Source organism: Saccopteryx leptura, chromosome 5, assembly GCF_036850995.1.
Source record: "Saccopteryx leptura isolate mSacLep1 chromosome 5, mSacLep1_pri_phased_curated, whole genome shotgun sequence".
NCBI lineage: Eukaryota > Metazoa > Chordata > Mammalia > Chiroptera > Emballonuridae > Saccopteryx > Saccopteryx leptura.
The window spans coordinates 148819414-148835498 of NC_089507.1; the positions used below are offsets into that span (position 1 = coordinate 148819414).

Below are 16085 nucleotides of genomic sequence, written 5' to 3' on the forward strand. Positions count from 1 at the left end.
AAAATAAAATAAAAAAAAGAAAGAAAGAAAGAAAGAGAAAGAAAGAAAGGAAACTAGCTCTGGTCAATTGCTTGGTGGATAACAGCGTCATCCCAAAACATCAAGGTTGCAAGTTCGAGCCCCGGTTGGAGCACATACAGGAAGTGACTAACAAGTGTATGCCTAAGTGGAACCATGAATTAATGCTTCTCTCTCTTCCTCTCTCTCTCCTCCTTTCTCTCTCTCTAAAAAAAAAGAAAAAGAAAAAGAAAAAAGAAAATCAATCAATAAAGAAGATATTGCCAAAAGCTCGTAGGTATAGATTTTAACTTCTGTTTTAGAGACCTCTTAGAGACAATCTAAATAAGTCTATATTCACATTTAGAAGATAGACTGAATTTTTCTTTTATTAATACACCCAGGGCCCTTACAGCTCTTGTTTTCAGTTTTATGGTTTGATTTTATTTGTTCCATATTTATTTCATGCCTCTGGGACCGGAGCATGAGGTTATCAGTCTTCTGCAACAGGAAGGTCATTTAAGTCAACTCTAGATGTGGCACAGAGGGTGGAGACAGAGGCTGATCAGAAACCTACAGAGGAACGTCCCCATTTAGTATACACATACTGGACATTTCCTGTATGTGTACCAGAAGGCTGGGTGTTAACATGATAGCAACACTCCACTATAGTGGAGACAGACACAAACAGAAAATCGCATTGGTAACAGGACGTGGTGAAGATGGTAGTGGGTGATGCGGTCCTGTCCGCACGCACAGGACACTTAACCATCCTAGAGGGTGTGGGAGACCATCAGGGGGATGGGGAGTCCTGCAGAGTCTGGAAGGTTGAATGGAGCTGACAAGCAGGAGGGGGAGGAGCAGGGGACTAGGGGCAGGGAGGTTCTTAGCTGTGAGCAGCTCCAGAAGGAGCAGAATTGCAAAAGGGCAGATTGAGCTGTTATTTACACATCCTGCTGAGGAGTTTGAACTTCACCTTGAGTGTAATAGGGCCACATGATCTAAAAGTTGTGCTTTAGAAAGGTTGCTCTGGCCACATCTAGGGATGGATCAGAGGAAGAGGAGAGAGACATTGTTTCCCAGCTTGAGTCACTTCAGCAACACAACTCTGATGATTTGTACCCTATCTATGGGCCACCTATGCTATTCTTCACTTAATGTTTTTCTTAAAATACATCATTTAAAAATATAATTTATTTCAACAACAACAACAAAAACACAGCGAGTAAAAAAAAGAACAGGCTCCACGCTCCAGCGTTGTACCCAGGCTCAGGGATAGAAACTGAAAATGGCAGGAGGGGACAGCCAGAAGCGTCTGTCGTTGCTGACTTAGGTCCCAAGGGGCCTGGAAAACAGGGAGAGGAAGCAGTCGAGAGTAGGTGAGGGATTGCTGGAGCGGAATAAAGGCCCCAGTGGCCTCCGTGTTGCTAAATCCTCGTGTTAGTTGACCCCCTGGAAGCACGTGATCTGCTGACCACACTTGTCTCACTTTCTTCTCTCAGCTTCCATTTTCCTCCTACATCAGTGCTTCCCCCCTTTTCCATCTCTTCTGCGGGGTCCTCGTCCTCCAGCCTCTCTCCATTGAGGGGTGGGGGGTTGGTCCTGTTCTTTCGGCCCACACTGTTGTGGAGACTCACCCTGTCTCCAGGCGTTCAGCACTGTCTCGGAGCTGATGTCTTCCAGATGTCCATCAACCCAAATTTCTCCCCTGGACTCCAGACTCATGATCAAATGTCTATTGAAACATCTATTGGGATCTCTAATAAAAACCTTGAACTTATGTCCAAAATGGGACTCCTGACCTCCCCTAGACTTGCGCCTGCAGTCTTCTTCATCTCGGTGATGGTAAATCACTCCTTCCAGCTTTCAGCCGAGAACCTCACAGCCGTCTGGGACTCTGCCGTGTTTCTCACACTCTATACCCAATTTTCAGGGTATCTTATTGATTCTTTCTTCAGAATAGATCCAGAATTTGACCACTTCTCACTGCTCCACTTTACCACTACAGGCCACGCTGCAATGATCTTTGGTCCAGTCTCCCTGCTCCCGCCTTTGTCTGTCCCAGCAGCCAGACTATTTGAAGACAGGAGTGAGATCACATCACTGCCTGAACCCAAGCCCTCCAATGCTTCCCCACCTCACTCAAGAAAAACCAAAGTCCATACAAGGGCCTACACATCCTCTGTCCCACTGCTTTGACCCCCTTCAGCCACACTGGTCTCCTGCTCCCACCTTCTGCAAAGCTGTGCCTCTGCCTGGATCACTCCCCACCCCCCACCTCCTTGAAGGCCTCTCTTCCTCTGGTCTTCTAACCCTAACTTGCCATTTTCTAACATAAAAACTTTTTCCATTGATTTGAAAGAGGAGGGGAGTGGGGAGGGAGAGAGAAAGAGAAAGGGAGAGAGAGAGAGAGAGAGAGAGAGAGAGAAAGCATCAACTTGTTTCACCTAGTTTAGTTATTTCATTTAGTTGTGCACTCATTAATTGCTTCTCCTAGGTGCCCTGACTGGCAGGGTCAAACCTGTGACCTCTGACACACGGGTTGACATTTTATCCATTGAGCTACTGGGCCAGGGCATATTTTATTTTATTTTTTCATGGTCTTTTACCCCCAGTTGAATGCTAGAAGGAGGAAGGGAAAGTTTTGTCCATTCTGTTCATTGGTTTATCCTCAGCATCTAGATCAGTGCCTGGCACACCGTAGCTCTCTCAATAAATGTTTGTTGAGACTTGTCCAGGCCCTGAACAAGAAGGGTCTTATTCTCACGAAGGACCATTCGGGCCTGGGGTAGACATGCGTGGAAGCAGGGTAGTAAGAGACTGACTGCAATAGGGCTGCTGGAAGGAGCAGGGTGGGCAGAAGCCACTGAGTCTGAGAAAGGAGCACTGGACGGTCGGGAGGAGAGTGCAGGGAGGGGGCCATTGGAGCCCAGATGGTTGTTCTGAGGACCAAGGGGTAGGCAGAGAGTAGAAGCGGGAGACTGGTGCGGGCCAGCAGTGAGGTGGGGCCCAGAAGAAGCGGAGGGGAAGGCACATGGGACAAGGCGGCTCAGGTGAGACTGACGCGACCACTCCGCAGGGACCTATCCTGCCCTCAACCTGGAGGGGATACATCGGTGAGGCTGTAGCGGTTGTCCAGTGACTGTCACATGGTGGATTTTATGAGATGGACGAGCAAGAGGTTGGAAAGGCAGACATCTGCGGCGGGCAAGGCGAAGGGGGAGCCTCGGGTAAAAAGCCAGAGGCCTCTTCAGTACGTAGACGCGGACTGAGAGGTGACAGGGGACAGGGGGAGGTCGGGGCACTTCAAAGACTCCAGGTGGAGTCGGCCCCATGAGGGGTGCGGCTGAGGGTGGCGAGGCTCCATCACCGGGTACCGGAGGGTTAGGGTGGGCGGGCGGCGAAGGACGAGCGCCCAGCGCTCGGGAAGGCAGTGCCAAGGCACGGTCGGTCCCGCAGGTGGGTGGTCGAGGGCGTGACACGGCGCCTGGCCGCCCTTAGGTGGGGTGGGCGCGCGGCGGCCAGCCGAGGGGCTGCAGGTGCACGCCAGGAGCTGCGAGACCACACGGGTCAGGCCGAGCGAGAGGACACCGGTGCCGGCCACGCCACACTGACGCGGCTACCCCCGCCCGCGCCTCCCAGTCCCGTCGCCCGGGTCCCGGCGCCCTGAGCGCCGGCCAATCAGGCGGCGCCGCCGGCCGCCTATCCCCGAGGCCACGCCCTGAGCCGGCGCGTCGCCAGCCAATGGGCGGCCGAGCCCGGGCTCCCAGTGCGCGCTACCCGCGCGGAGCCGGCTCAGAGCGAGAAAAGCGAATCCAACCCGTCGGGGCCGCTGCTCCGGACCCGCCGCCGCCGCCGCCGCCGCCACCTCCTCCCCCCGGATCGGGTGTACTGTCCCAACCCGAAAGTCCAGTTTTTCGGCCCGGCAGCGGCGAGCGAGCGCGATGACACAGGAGTACGACAAGTGAGTGAGACGCCGGCGCGCGAGTCCGGCCGGGCGGCCCAGGGCGGCCGCTGCCCGGCGGGGCCGCCGCACCTGCCACGAGGCCGGGCGGAGCGAGGGCGGGCGGGCGCGGTGCGGGGCGAGCGGGGTCGCGCGTCGTGCGGTCCGCTCTCTTCTCTGCTGCGGCCGCGGCTCCTCCTGCTCCCCATGCCTTTGTTCCGGCCAAGCCCCCCCGGAGGACCCTCGTCTTGGGGACCGGACTCCATAGAGTCCTCCTCGCCCGCCTCAACGTCCTCGACCGGGGGACCACCCCACGGGCGCTCCCCCATCTCAGCTCCAGGGTGTCCCGGGTGCGCGGGAGGAGGCCCAGGGCGCCCCGCTCGGGGGCTGCAGTGGGGACGCGAGTTGTCCCTCCCCTACCCTTTCCCCCCGCCCGGGTCGCGTCTGCTTGCGCCCGCTCCGCGGAGCCCGGGGGGCTCCTTGCGACGTGTCCCGCGCGCGGCTGGCGGGGCAGAGGTCTCCGGGCGATCGCGTCGCTCGGCCGGGTCGGGGGCCGGCCTGGTACAACTAACTCCCCAAAGGAGAAACCGAGGGAAAAGTGGAAGCGCTGCGGCGCCCTGGCATTTTCTTTTCCCCCGCCGGCCGGCTGGGCGAGTGAGAAAATTGCCGTAGGAGTTATTTTGCCACTTGCATCACTGAAGGTAATTACAGGCTGCTGTAATTAAACTGGCTCCGAACATATCAGGAGGACGAAACTTCGAAATCAGGGCGATAAACTTGAAAGTCCCAGACTAATGTGCCTTTTTGGAGTGTGTGATTAGAGAGACGTTTTTGACCAGTGCAAGGTTAGGTATGAGACGTTAACAGGAGACACACTGGGTGAGGGACAGTTCTGTATTTTCTTGGCAGCTTTTCTGTAAATATAAAATTGTTCCCAGATTTAAAAAAAAATTCTTTAAAAACCCCCAAACAAACAGGTAAATCTTACCAAACCAAATCGGTATATTTTAGATCAGTAAATCCAGGAGGGAGAGGTACCCCCTCCCCAGTTTATAATTATTTGCAGAGGATCATTTTTCTAGATGCGTAGGTTAGATATTATGGACTGAATATCTCAAATAGATTATTTTTGGTTTTTGCTGTAGAATATGCAGTTGAATTATCTCCTGAAATAAAGTATTTCGGAAGTCTTGGAGAGATTGCTGATGGAAGGTCTCGGACTCCCCCGAGGCGATGATGAGCTTTGGGGACTAGCAGCAGCCTGTCATATGAGGAAGTAGATAGACTAAGGCAGCTGGTTTCATGTTTATTTCTCAACGTATAGTTTAGAGAAAGCAGATTCCCAAAGCTAAAATTTTGGCCCGAGGCACACTTTGGAAATGTAAGACACCTTCAGGGTGATCAGACACAGAACGATTTGCAAAAAAAATAAAAAAATTATTTTCTGTTGTCTCTCCAAATTTGGGGTAGGCGTGGGAGAAGGGAAGCTGAAAAACTAGCATTATGGGGATTGAATGAGCCAAGTGCTGTCATAGTCTTTTGGAAGTAGCTATTACACTATTAATAATAGCTTAGCAGGACACCAGTAAATCACCCCAAGGTACCTACCACTGGGTCAGCAGCTGTTATGCTCTGTTCCTGACTCCTGACAGTGCAGGGACTGCCCCTTTGTATATTTCTTCTTTCTTTTTAAATTTGAGATCTGTATAAATAGACTTCATTTTACAACAAACTGTTTGAACAGCTCATTTTGTTTGTTTTGTGTTAAAATAGTACACTACCTCAAGACTTCTTGCTCTACCAATATAAGCTAACTCTGACTTTATGCCTAGACCTGAGTAAAGCTTTGGCTTTGAAATAAGACTTAATTTTGACTGGGGATAAATTAAGTTGTTGGATTCCTCCCACCCCCTTTTGCAAAGATGTTCTTCCTTTTTAAAAACTCTATCTGGTTTTAAAGGGCCTGGGTGCTTGCCAAACCCTAACCCTTGTTGATTACTTGAAAAGATAATCAGTCTTTCTACATTCACTTTTAGAGTAGGTAGGTCACCTTTAGGCAGTTTACATATTTCATTTGTGTGTTGCAATGAGCACTGATCCACAAATTTGCTTGTTGGGATAGTGATAATTCAAGAGTAGTTCTGAACATTTAAATTTTTTCCTTTAAAAAAAAACTGCTTCATTTTGCTGGAGTTAGTGTTCCACTTTTTCTCTTTATTGACTTATTAAATAGTACAAACCTAACAGTTGGGACTGTTTACATTTCAAGTTTTTGGAATCAGTAATGTTTGATTTAATCTTTGAGTCAAATCTGCTATAAGGGTTTACTAAGATCCACACTGATTTTGCTCTATTTTTCCCACCAAACTGCAGTGTTAAAATGAAACTGTTCTTGGCCAGTGTGGAAAACGGGTAGAGATTTTTTTAAAACAGATTCCCCCCTCCTATTTTCTAAAACAAAAAATCTTTTTGTGTAGTGGTTTCATTTATTGTTGTAGATTCTTAAGTGTTTATCTCTAAGATAAACAGTTAACTCCCATGCCAGAAAATTATGCCTCTATTGATTTACAGTCCCCTTTGGCCACATTCCATGCTCAATCTGCTGTTAATCAGTAGAATATTCTAACTTTCTCATATACCCTGGAGGATTAAACCAAGTATCCCTTTTTCTTTCAACCTCCTCCTCTTCTCTCCCTTGTTTGGAGGTAGGAAAGTTTTTAAGGCATGGCATCAGCGGAGAAAGGGAAATAACATGTAGCAACATGATGATTGAACCATATATATACTCTTTTAAGAGGGTATGGTCCTGATTACATATGTCTTAAGAGAATAAATATTCTGTTTTGCCTTCCTTTGTATTTGTTTATATGAAGTGTTTGAATAGCCTAAATTTTCTTGGAGTGTTGTATTTTTGTTTTTGTTTTTCCTGAGTTCCATGTGTAGATTAAACTGCAGGTTTCCTGGATGCCTAAATACCTTGTATCTTCTTGGGTGATGCAGTAGCCTGCAGTGAAGTGGATTGCCTTCTGGTTGTCTTCATTTACTTTATCAGGTCATTGAAGACATAGTGGACTATTTCATTGGAACATCAATGAATTGGTTATTTGGTTCTTTAAAAATGAGCTTAGGATGCTTTGCATTCAAAAAGCATGATATATAGTTATTTTTTAAATCTCTCTGAAGCAAGCGGCCAGTGTTGGTTCTTCAGAATGAAGCGCTCTATCCCCAGCGGCGTTCCTATACTAGTGAGGACGAAGCCTGGAAGTCCTTCCTGGAGAACCCCCTCACTGCGGCGACCAAGGCGATGATGAGTATCAACGGCGATGAAGACAGTGCTGCCGCGCTGGGCTTGCTCTATGACTACTACAAGGTGGGTTTGACTGCTCTTTAAAACGCTTAACAGCAATCCACGGTGCACTTGCTTCAAGGGCATATAAAACAGTAATTTGCTGGTAGAATGTAATGCAAGTTGCTTCTGTAGTGACTATAAATAGTTTAATGAGTACTTTGAATTACTATGGTTCAAAGCCGAAAATCTACAATCATAGAATCAAAGGGTTGTTTTTAAAACATGTGAAGTAGCCAGCTGTTCTGGCTGTCTCTGCAAGGTGAGGCTACCATGAAAGAAGGCTGTCGATGTGTCTCCATGAGACTGAACATTTTACCAAAGGAAGTTCTCAGTGCTGTCAGAGTGACAGTGACCCATTGTGATGTAGTCAGAGTGATGTCCTCTTTTCCCTATATAATATTTTAGAGCTTTTGCTTTGACTTGACTTGATTGTAGGATTCATGAAAAACAAACCAACCATATTTTCCAGTCTTAGGCCTGCTAGTTCTAAGATCAGGATGTATTTTGTTGTCTGTTTCTAGAGATTTGGATGAGCCTTAAATAAATGTAGTCTCTCCTCAGGCTGGAGTTTTACATGATGTTCATGGGCATGACGCCACTGGTCTGTGTCATCATCATCATTCTAGTAACACTAGCCAGCACTTGCTGATTACCTATACTGAGCTAGACATGTTAACAGTGAGTGTGTGTGTGTGTATTTCCCATGCCTCCAGAATCTCTGAAAAATATGTGGCATTATCTCTAGTTGGCAGATGAGAAAAATAAAATTCATGTCACACAACTAATGCGTGTTGTAGCCGGGATTCCAAGCCTGGCCGGGCTTGTGCCAGAGTCACCCTCGTTGGTATGCCATGCTGCCTCCTGTGGGACACGCTTTGCTTGTTAGGTTCACTCTAGCAATTCTTTCTAACCTATCGCAGATACATTAGGGTGGCGACATATGACAGTTTATTTGTGCCATCTTTTGGTTCTTAAAGCTTCCAAACCGATAGGAAACTTAAAATAGCAGGATAATTAACTCCTCAATACCTTCACCTAGGTTGACCATTTTGCCTGCCTTTTGTTATATTCTGACCTTGTAGTCTTTCCAGAAGACCAGAAATGCAGAGGGGGGAAAAGCAAAGATAGTTTGATTGTCAAAATTAGGGTGGGACCTAAACTGAAAATTTTATCCTTTTCTAGTATGAGGTCATGTGGTCACCTTGTTGAGTTTCAGAGAGTGAGGTACTTTTTTTTTTTTTTTTTTTTTTTTTTTTTTTTTTTTAATTTTTTTTTTATTAATTTATTTTATTTTATTTATTCATTTTTAGAGAGGAGAGAGAGAGGGAGAGAGAGAGAGAGAGAGAGAGAGGAGAGACAGAGAGAGAGAAGGGGGGAGGAGCTGGAAGCATCAACTCCCATATGTGCCTTGACCAGGCAAGCCCAGGGTTTTGAACCAGCGACCTCAGCATTTCCAGGTCGACGCTTTATCCACTGTGCCACTCCAGGTCAGGCTAGAGAGTGAGGTACTTTTTTTTTCTTTAAATGTAAATAGAAACTTGTATAGTAACTAAAGATGCTGGAAGGAACCCTTCTCTGGGAAATGTAGCCACTAAACGTTCTTTTGAAGTGGAATTTATTATATAATCTCTTCTTTTTTGGTTTGAAACCCTGGGCTTGTCCAGTCAAGGCATATATGGGAGTTGACGCTTCCTGCTCCTGCCCCCTTCTCTCTCTCCTCTCTCCTCTCTCTTCTCTAAAATGAATAAATAAATAATTCTTCTTTTTTATGGCTTGTTTTATTGACCCAATCAGTATAAAAACCATAAGTTTCTAAGTATTAATTATGAAGTTAGAAGTTACATATTTGTAACTGCAACTTTTTTTTTTAATGTAACTGAAACTTTTGAGAGTGGGAGAAAACCCAACAAGTTTATGTCACAAAGACTGATGTAATTAATCATACTAATTGTCATGGTTGTCTGAGTGTGTTTTAAATATAAAGGGTCCTAAAGGTATTTTATATCTTAGGAGAAGATAAACTTTCATGTCTGTTCATTATAGATGACATTCTTTTTTTTACTGAGAGAAACAGAGAGGGACAGATAGGAAAGGAGAGAGAGGAGAAGCATCAATTCGTTGTTGCAGCATCTTTGTTGTTCCTTGATTGCTTTCTCATATGTGCCTTGTCCCGGGGTGCTCCAGCAGAGTGAGTGACCCCTTGCTCAAGCCAGCGACCTTGGGCTTGAGCCAGTGACCTTTGGGCTCAAGCCAGTGACCATGGGGTTATGTCTGTGATCCCATGCTCAAGCCAGCGACCCAGTGCTCAAGCTGGATGAGCCCACACTCAAGCTGATGACCTCGGGGTTTTGAACCTGGGTCCTCTGCATCCCAGTCCGATGCTCTATCCACCGTGCCACCACCTGGTTAGGCACAGATGATATTTTTAATAGTACTCTATGTCAAGCTTCTTTTGATTGGTGTAGGGTGTTTGTTTTTAAATGAACTAACTTATTTCAGTTTTATAGGTGGGAGCCATCAGTCATTTTAACATAACTTTGGTAAAGCTTTAAAAGCATGTTGTTAATACATGAAACTACTTTTTTGTCTTTAAGGGTAAAATTAGAATGTAGGAATAGAATTCCCATATTGACACTGAAAACCAGTTTCAAACATCTTAGCAGTTTTGGAGTACATGTTGGGAATTAGTCTCAGTTGGGTTGATGTCCCTAGTATTCCCTGGACTGTTCACCTGCTCTCATCGCCGATCCAAAGAGAGCAGAATCGAAACAGGAATAGCACAGACTCAGTTTGATCTGTCCTTTGGATAACAGACCATGTAAATCCCAAAGTATCTAGAGAAACTTATCATTAGAAAGAAGTATTTGGACCCTGGGAGGGCACTGTTAACATGGCTTATCCTTTGATTTTTGCATTTGACCTGAAAGGAAGGGAAGCCCACAGCGCAGTGAGAAAGTGGAAGGGGCCCAGTTGTGTTTTTATTAGCTGCTTGTCTGATAATGTGGGTAATTGGGTAAAACCAGGCCACAGATTTTTTTTTTTTTTTTTTTTTTTTTTACAGAGACAGAGAGAGAGTCAGAGAGAGGGATAGATAGGGACAGACAGACAGGAATGAAGAGAGATGAGAAGCATCAATCATCAGTTTTTCATTGTGACACCTTAGTTGTTCATTGATTGCTTTCTCATATGTGCCTTGACCGTGGGCCTTCAGCAGACCGAGTGACCCCTTGCTCAAGCCAGCGACCTTGGGTCCAAGGTGGTGAGCTTTGCTCAAACCAGATGAGCCCGCGCTCAGGCCGGTGACCTCGGGGTCTCGAACCTGGGTCCTTCCACATCCCAGTCCAACGCTCTATCCACTGTGCCACCACCCAGTCAGGCCACAGATTTTTTTTTTTAAGAGATGAAACCCAAATTTCGTGGACAGTAAATTTGTGAATCTCTGATTATATATGTTTTTTACATACCTGCCTGGAGAACAGATCGTAAGCTCTTGAGGGCAGGCACTGGGTCATTTATCCTGTTTGCCCCAAGCCTGGTGTTTGTAAGCAGTCAGTGGATAGATGAATGGTTGGACTTACTGAAAAGTAAAGTCTGTAGCTATACTTCACCAAGTAAGGATTAAATTGTCATGTGTGTTAATGTCTAAGGTTCCGAGAGAGAGAAGGTCATCAACCGCAAAGGCCGATGTTGAACACCCAGACGCAGATCACAGCAAAAGGTAATGTCTAACATGGAGCATAAAATAGTTCTCTTGAAAAATACCAGGTGTTTGTGAAAATAAGATGAGGGTTTGTTCAGATGAACAAGTACAAGTGGAAGAGATAGGTAAGTTGGACCCTGAATATCTAAATTCAGATTTCAGTACTGTTTTGCCTCTTACTAATTATGATTCTATTGCTCTGAGAAGTTAGTTACCAGTTCCTTTAGAAGTATACTGCTCACAAAAATGAGGGGGTATTTTATCGCTTCATATTCATTTTGAAATATCCCCTCATTTTTGTGAGCAGTATAGTTGCCTTTTCTAGAAATCCAAGCATTAACTTTTTCCTCCTCCAAAGGGATGTTTTTAGTAATAACAGAAGTGTTTGCTGGTTTGTCTTTGATGTTCTTTTAAGAAGGGTATGTATGGCTTAAAGCAGTAGTGGGGGTCAATTGAAACAACTTTAGTCCCAGTGATCTAGAATAACTGCCTAAGCAAAACTCAGTAGAGTAAATTCAACCTTATTCCAAACTCCTGTTGAAGTTAATTTAAAAATATTTTAGGTTAAAACTTTCAGAAAATTAAATTAAGTCTTGACTTTATAGCCGTGAAAGAAAAATGTAAATATACCTTTTAAATTGCTCTGTGTCCTATTAGTAAAAAAGGAATAAAACATGATTTAGGAAAAAACGACAATTCAGAATTCCATTATACTGACAATGTATGCGTTTACTTTGGGTCTGAGTGCATATTTTATGTTATTGTGGTTGTATTCAGAGACAGGATTTGATAGTAAGCTTTCTTCTACTTAGTAATGTTTCAGAAGTATTTTCCATATGGCTGTTTTAATCTTTATAATTACCTTTTGGTAATTATAAATTATGGCTTTATTGTGTGCTTTTTATTATGGGAATTTTTAAACATGGCAGAAGTAGAGAAATAATATAAACCCACACATACCATTATCAACTTCAACAGTTATCAGTTTAATTCCTCTTGTTTGACCTAATGTTTTGTCTTCAACATTTTTAAAAGTTTATTGATTTTTAGTGAGAGAGACAGAGAGAGCAACACTTAATTTTGTTGTTCCATTTATTCATTGATTGATTCTTATATGTGCCCTGACCAGGGACCGAATCCACAACCCCGGCAAATTGGGACGATGCTCTCATCAACTGAGCTACCTGGCCAGGGCCTGTCTTCTTCAACTTTTTTTTTTTTTTTGCATTTTTCTGAAGCCGGAAACAGGGAGAGACAGTCAGACAGACTCCCGCATGCGCCCGACCGGGATCCACCCGGCACGCCCACCATGGGGCGAAGCTCTGCCCACCAGGGGGCGATGCTCTGCCCATCCTGGGCGTCACCATGTTGCGACCAGAGCCACTCTAGCGCCTGAGGCATGAGGCCACAGAGCCATCCCCAGCGCCCGGGCCATCTTTGCTCCAATGGAGCCTTGGCTGCGGGAGGGGAAGAGAGAGACAGAGAGGAAGGCGCGGCGGAGGGGTGGAGAAGCAAATGGGCGCTTCTCCTGTGTGCCCTGGCCAGGAATCGAACCCGGGTCCTCCGCACGCTAGGCCGACGCTCTACCGCTGAGCCAACCTGCCAGGGCTTTCTTCAACTTTTAAATTAATCTCTTAAATTTATTTTTGCTGCCTGACCTATGGTGGCTCAGTGGATAAAGCGTTGACCTGGAACACTGAGGTTGCTGGTACAAAACCTCGGGCTTGCCCAGTCAAGGCACATACGAGAAGCAACTACTATGAGTTGATACTTCCTGCTCCTTTTCCCCACCCCCCTCTCTCTTCTCTCTAAAATTAATAAATAAATCTTTAAAAAATTATTTTTTCTTGAATAGATTTTTAAATTTTTTAATTGATTTTAGAAAGAGAGAAAGGGAGAGAGAGAAAAAAAAACATTAACTTGTTTCACTAATTTATATATTTATTAGGTGATTCTTATCTGTGCCCTGACGGAGGTCAGACCCACAACCTTGGTGTGTTGGGATGACACTCCAACTAGCTGAGCTACCTGGCCAGGGCTGCAGAAGTATTTTAAAACAAAACCTAGCTATCCCTAACATAAAGGCTATATCTATTTTTTTACTGTTATAAAGCCTCAGTGATCAATTTTCTCGATAGCTTTTCTTTTTCTCTTTCCTTAGGAAAAATTCCTGGGTGTGAATTCATAGTTTAAGGTTTGAACATTTTATTGATCTGGAAATGTACAAAGTTGCCAGATCGCTTTTTTCCTTAAAAGTGTCAGCCTGTATGACTACAGGGGGCTTTGAAAATTTATTAATTTTACCCTAGACTAGACACCATCATATACTGCCCAGGATATCTATTAAAGCAAAAGTAGCCCTGGCCAGTTGGCTCAGTGGATAGAGCAGCAGCCTGGCATATGGACATAATTGGGTTCAATTCCCAATCAGGTTACATAGGGGAAGCGACCATCTGCTTCTTTCCCCCTCCACCTCCCCCTTTTCTCCCTCTTCTGCTCCTGCAGCTAGTGCTTAGTTAGCTTGGGCGTTGGCCCCAGGTGCTAAGGATGGCTTGGTTGGTCTCAGCACATTAGCCTCAAGCACTAAACATAGCTCCATTGCTTCGAGCATCAAGCATCAGCCCCCAGACATGGGTTGCCTGGTGGGTGGGTCCCAGTTGGGGCACATGTGGGAGTCTATCTCACTATCTGCCCTCCTTTCACTTAATAAATAAATTAATTAATTAAAGCAAAAGTAATTTTATGCCAGTATGTCTACTAGTACAGGGGTAGTCAACCTTTTTATACCTACCACCCACTTTTGTACCTCTGTTAGTAATAAAATTTTCTAACCGCCCACCAGTTTCACAGTAATGGTGATTTATAAAGTAGGGAAGTAACTTGACTTTATAAAATTTATAAAGCAGAGTTACAGCAAGTTAAAGCATATAATAATTACTTACCAAGTACTTTATTTTGGATTTTCACTAAGTTTGGCAAAATAAATCTTTATAAAACAACTTACTATAGTTAAATCTATCTTTTTATTTATACTTTGGTTGCTCCACTACCGCCCACCATGAAAGCTGGAACGCCCACTAGTGGGCGATAGGGACCAGGTTGACTACCACTGGGCTAGTACAATGTAATCATAGGTTTTCTTTTGGTGTAAGAGAAAGCCAAATAAGCATAAATACTAGGGAAAAAATGATGGCTAAGTAATAACAGCTCATAGCTCTTATAGCTCTTAAAACGCTTGTGTGCCCAGCATTATTATTCACATTTCAGTATGTCAACTTATCTATCCTCATTACAACCTTGTGAGGATAGATACCATTACTATCCCAATTTTATAGATGTGCATGTAGTTACTGAGAGATGAAGTAACTTGCTCAAGGTCACACAGAATTTGAACTAAGGCCGTCTGACTTTAGAGTCTGTATGTGAGCCATCATGCTAGGCTAATCCATCTAACCATATTCATAGCTTCAGGGTTCTAGTTTGGTAATTGTATTAGAATTATTGAAAATAAAGTGTAACGGAGAAGAGCTCTGAGTTCCCAGTATTCAAATTACATTTTACTTAATGCGTTTGGACTTTATTTGACCTATAACTATGAAATCTTCTTTTCATTTTCTAGTAATGGATTGTCACACCATTTTTCTATTTATTGAGTTTCTACCAAGTGTATTATAATTATTGCAGAGGACCCAGTAGCCCAGTGCCATTCAAAAAATAAAAATTGTCAGAGAACTGTATAAGCATTGAAACAGTTTTGTTTTTTTTCTTAAAGAAACAGCATACCAAATGTGACTGAGCAGCCCCTCATTTCTGCTGGAGAAAACAGAGTACAAGTTCTGAAAAATGTGCCATTTAACATTGTCCTTCCCCATGGGAACCAACTGGGCATTGATAAGAGAGGCCATCTAACAGTTCCTGATACAACAGTCACTGTCTCCATAGCAACAATGCCTACCCACTCCATCAAGACAGAAACCCAGCCCCACGGCTTTGCTGTGGGGATTCCTCCAGTAGTGTATCATCCTGAGCCCACCGAGCGGGTGGTGGTGTTCGACCGGAACCTCAATACCGACCAGTTCAGCTCTGGTGCTCAGCCCCCAAATGCGCAGCGGCGAACTCCAGACTCCACCTTCTCGGAGACCTTCAAGGAAGGCGTTCAGGAGGTACAAGAAACACAAGCATCTCCCTGAGTTGGCTGTGTGTTTGTATAAGTATCGTATTCCAGCTCTTCCTTGTTATATAAGCCTGAAACTCAGCCTTAAATGAATGGATTAGGAACAAAAGTGGGTTTCTAAAAAAAACGACCTGTGGGTGTAATTTGTAAACTAAACCTAAAAAACCAGAAATTATCATCAAGGGTACATGGCTAATCTTACCAGCAGCTGAGTTAACAATGATGACTTCAGCTAAGTGATTTGCTGGAGAAGGTGAATGAGAGCCCTATACATAATTCTCCATCAGTAACGGCTATATCCACATAGTTTGTCTTTGGCTTTTGTCCTGGAGCAAGACAGGCTCCCTGCCACTGGCCTTCATAGAAAACAATCAAACGTTATTGATCTGCATGGAGTTTCTTGGTTGGGAGTACTGTCAGGGAGGCAGGTGGATCTTGGTGACAGATGCAGTGTGTGAAATTTACAAATGAACTGCAAATACTTGTGAGGGTTTTGTGGTGATGAACACCTCATTCGGGTACAAGTTAGGGAACTGAAGATGTTTAAGGTTGTATTGAATGCTTGGGTGAGGGTTGGGGAATATATCTGCCTGTGGAATTAGGGGTAGAGTACTAACCTCTCCTGAGTAAGTGCCACAGTCTACCTGGCCCTGTGTGACCTTGATAGCCTGTCTTAATTTGGTAAGTGACAGTGCTGACTGCTAAACCCACATGATTCTAGAATTTGAACAGAATTAGGGTGTGTGGGAAAGACAGGAAAGGGAATTAGTGGAGAAGCACTTTGTAGGAGTACTTACATAGATTGTTTTAATTTGAGTGGCATATAAAATGGATATTTTTCTTTTTAACTTTCTTTTTTTTAAGTTTTCAAAGAGTTAAAATTTTTATTTTTCGAACAAATGTTGAAAGTAGTGGGTTGCTG

At 44.5% G+C, this 16085-nt stretch overlaps 1 protein-coding gene across 3 annotated transcripts in view; it reads left to right on the forward strand.

Annotated features, from left to right (window-relative positions):
- Nucleotides 1-3811: 3811 nt before the first annotated feature.
- GRHL1 (grainyhead like transcription factor 1) overlaps nucleotides 3812-16085 on the forward strand; it is a 66209-nt gene continuing 53935 nt past the window's right edge. For 2 of the 3 annotated variants that reach the window (XM_066385994.1, XM_066385995.1), the window contains exons 1-4: nucleotides 3812-3961; nucleotides 7124-7310; nucleotides 10937-11007; nucleotides 14762-15152. In XM_066385994.1, the coding sequence (XP_066242091.1) occupies nucleotides 3942-3961; nucleotides 7124-7310; nucleotides 10937-11007; nucleotides 14762-15152 (669 nt within the window). In that variant the 5' untranslated portion in view covers nucleotides 3812-3941. Of the gene's footprint in view, nucleotides 3962-4125; nucleotides 4642-7123; nucleotides 7311-10936; nucleotides 11008-14761; nucleotides 15153-16085 lie in introns of those variants that run through there. The other variant, XM_066385996.1, reaches the window with a different exon arrangement.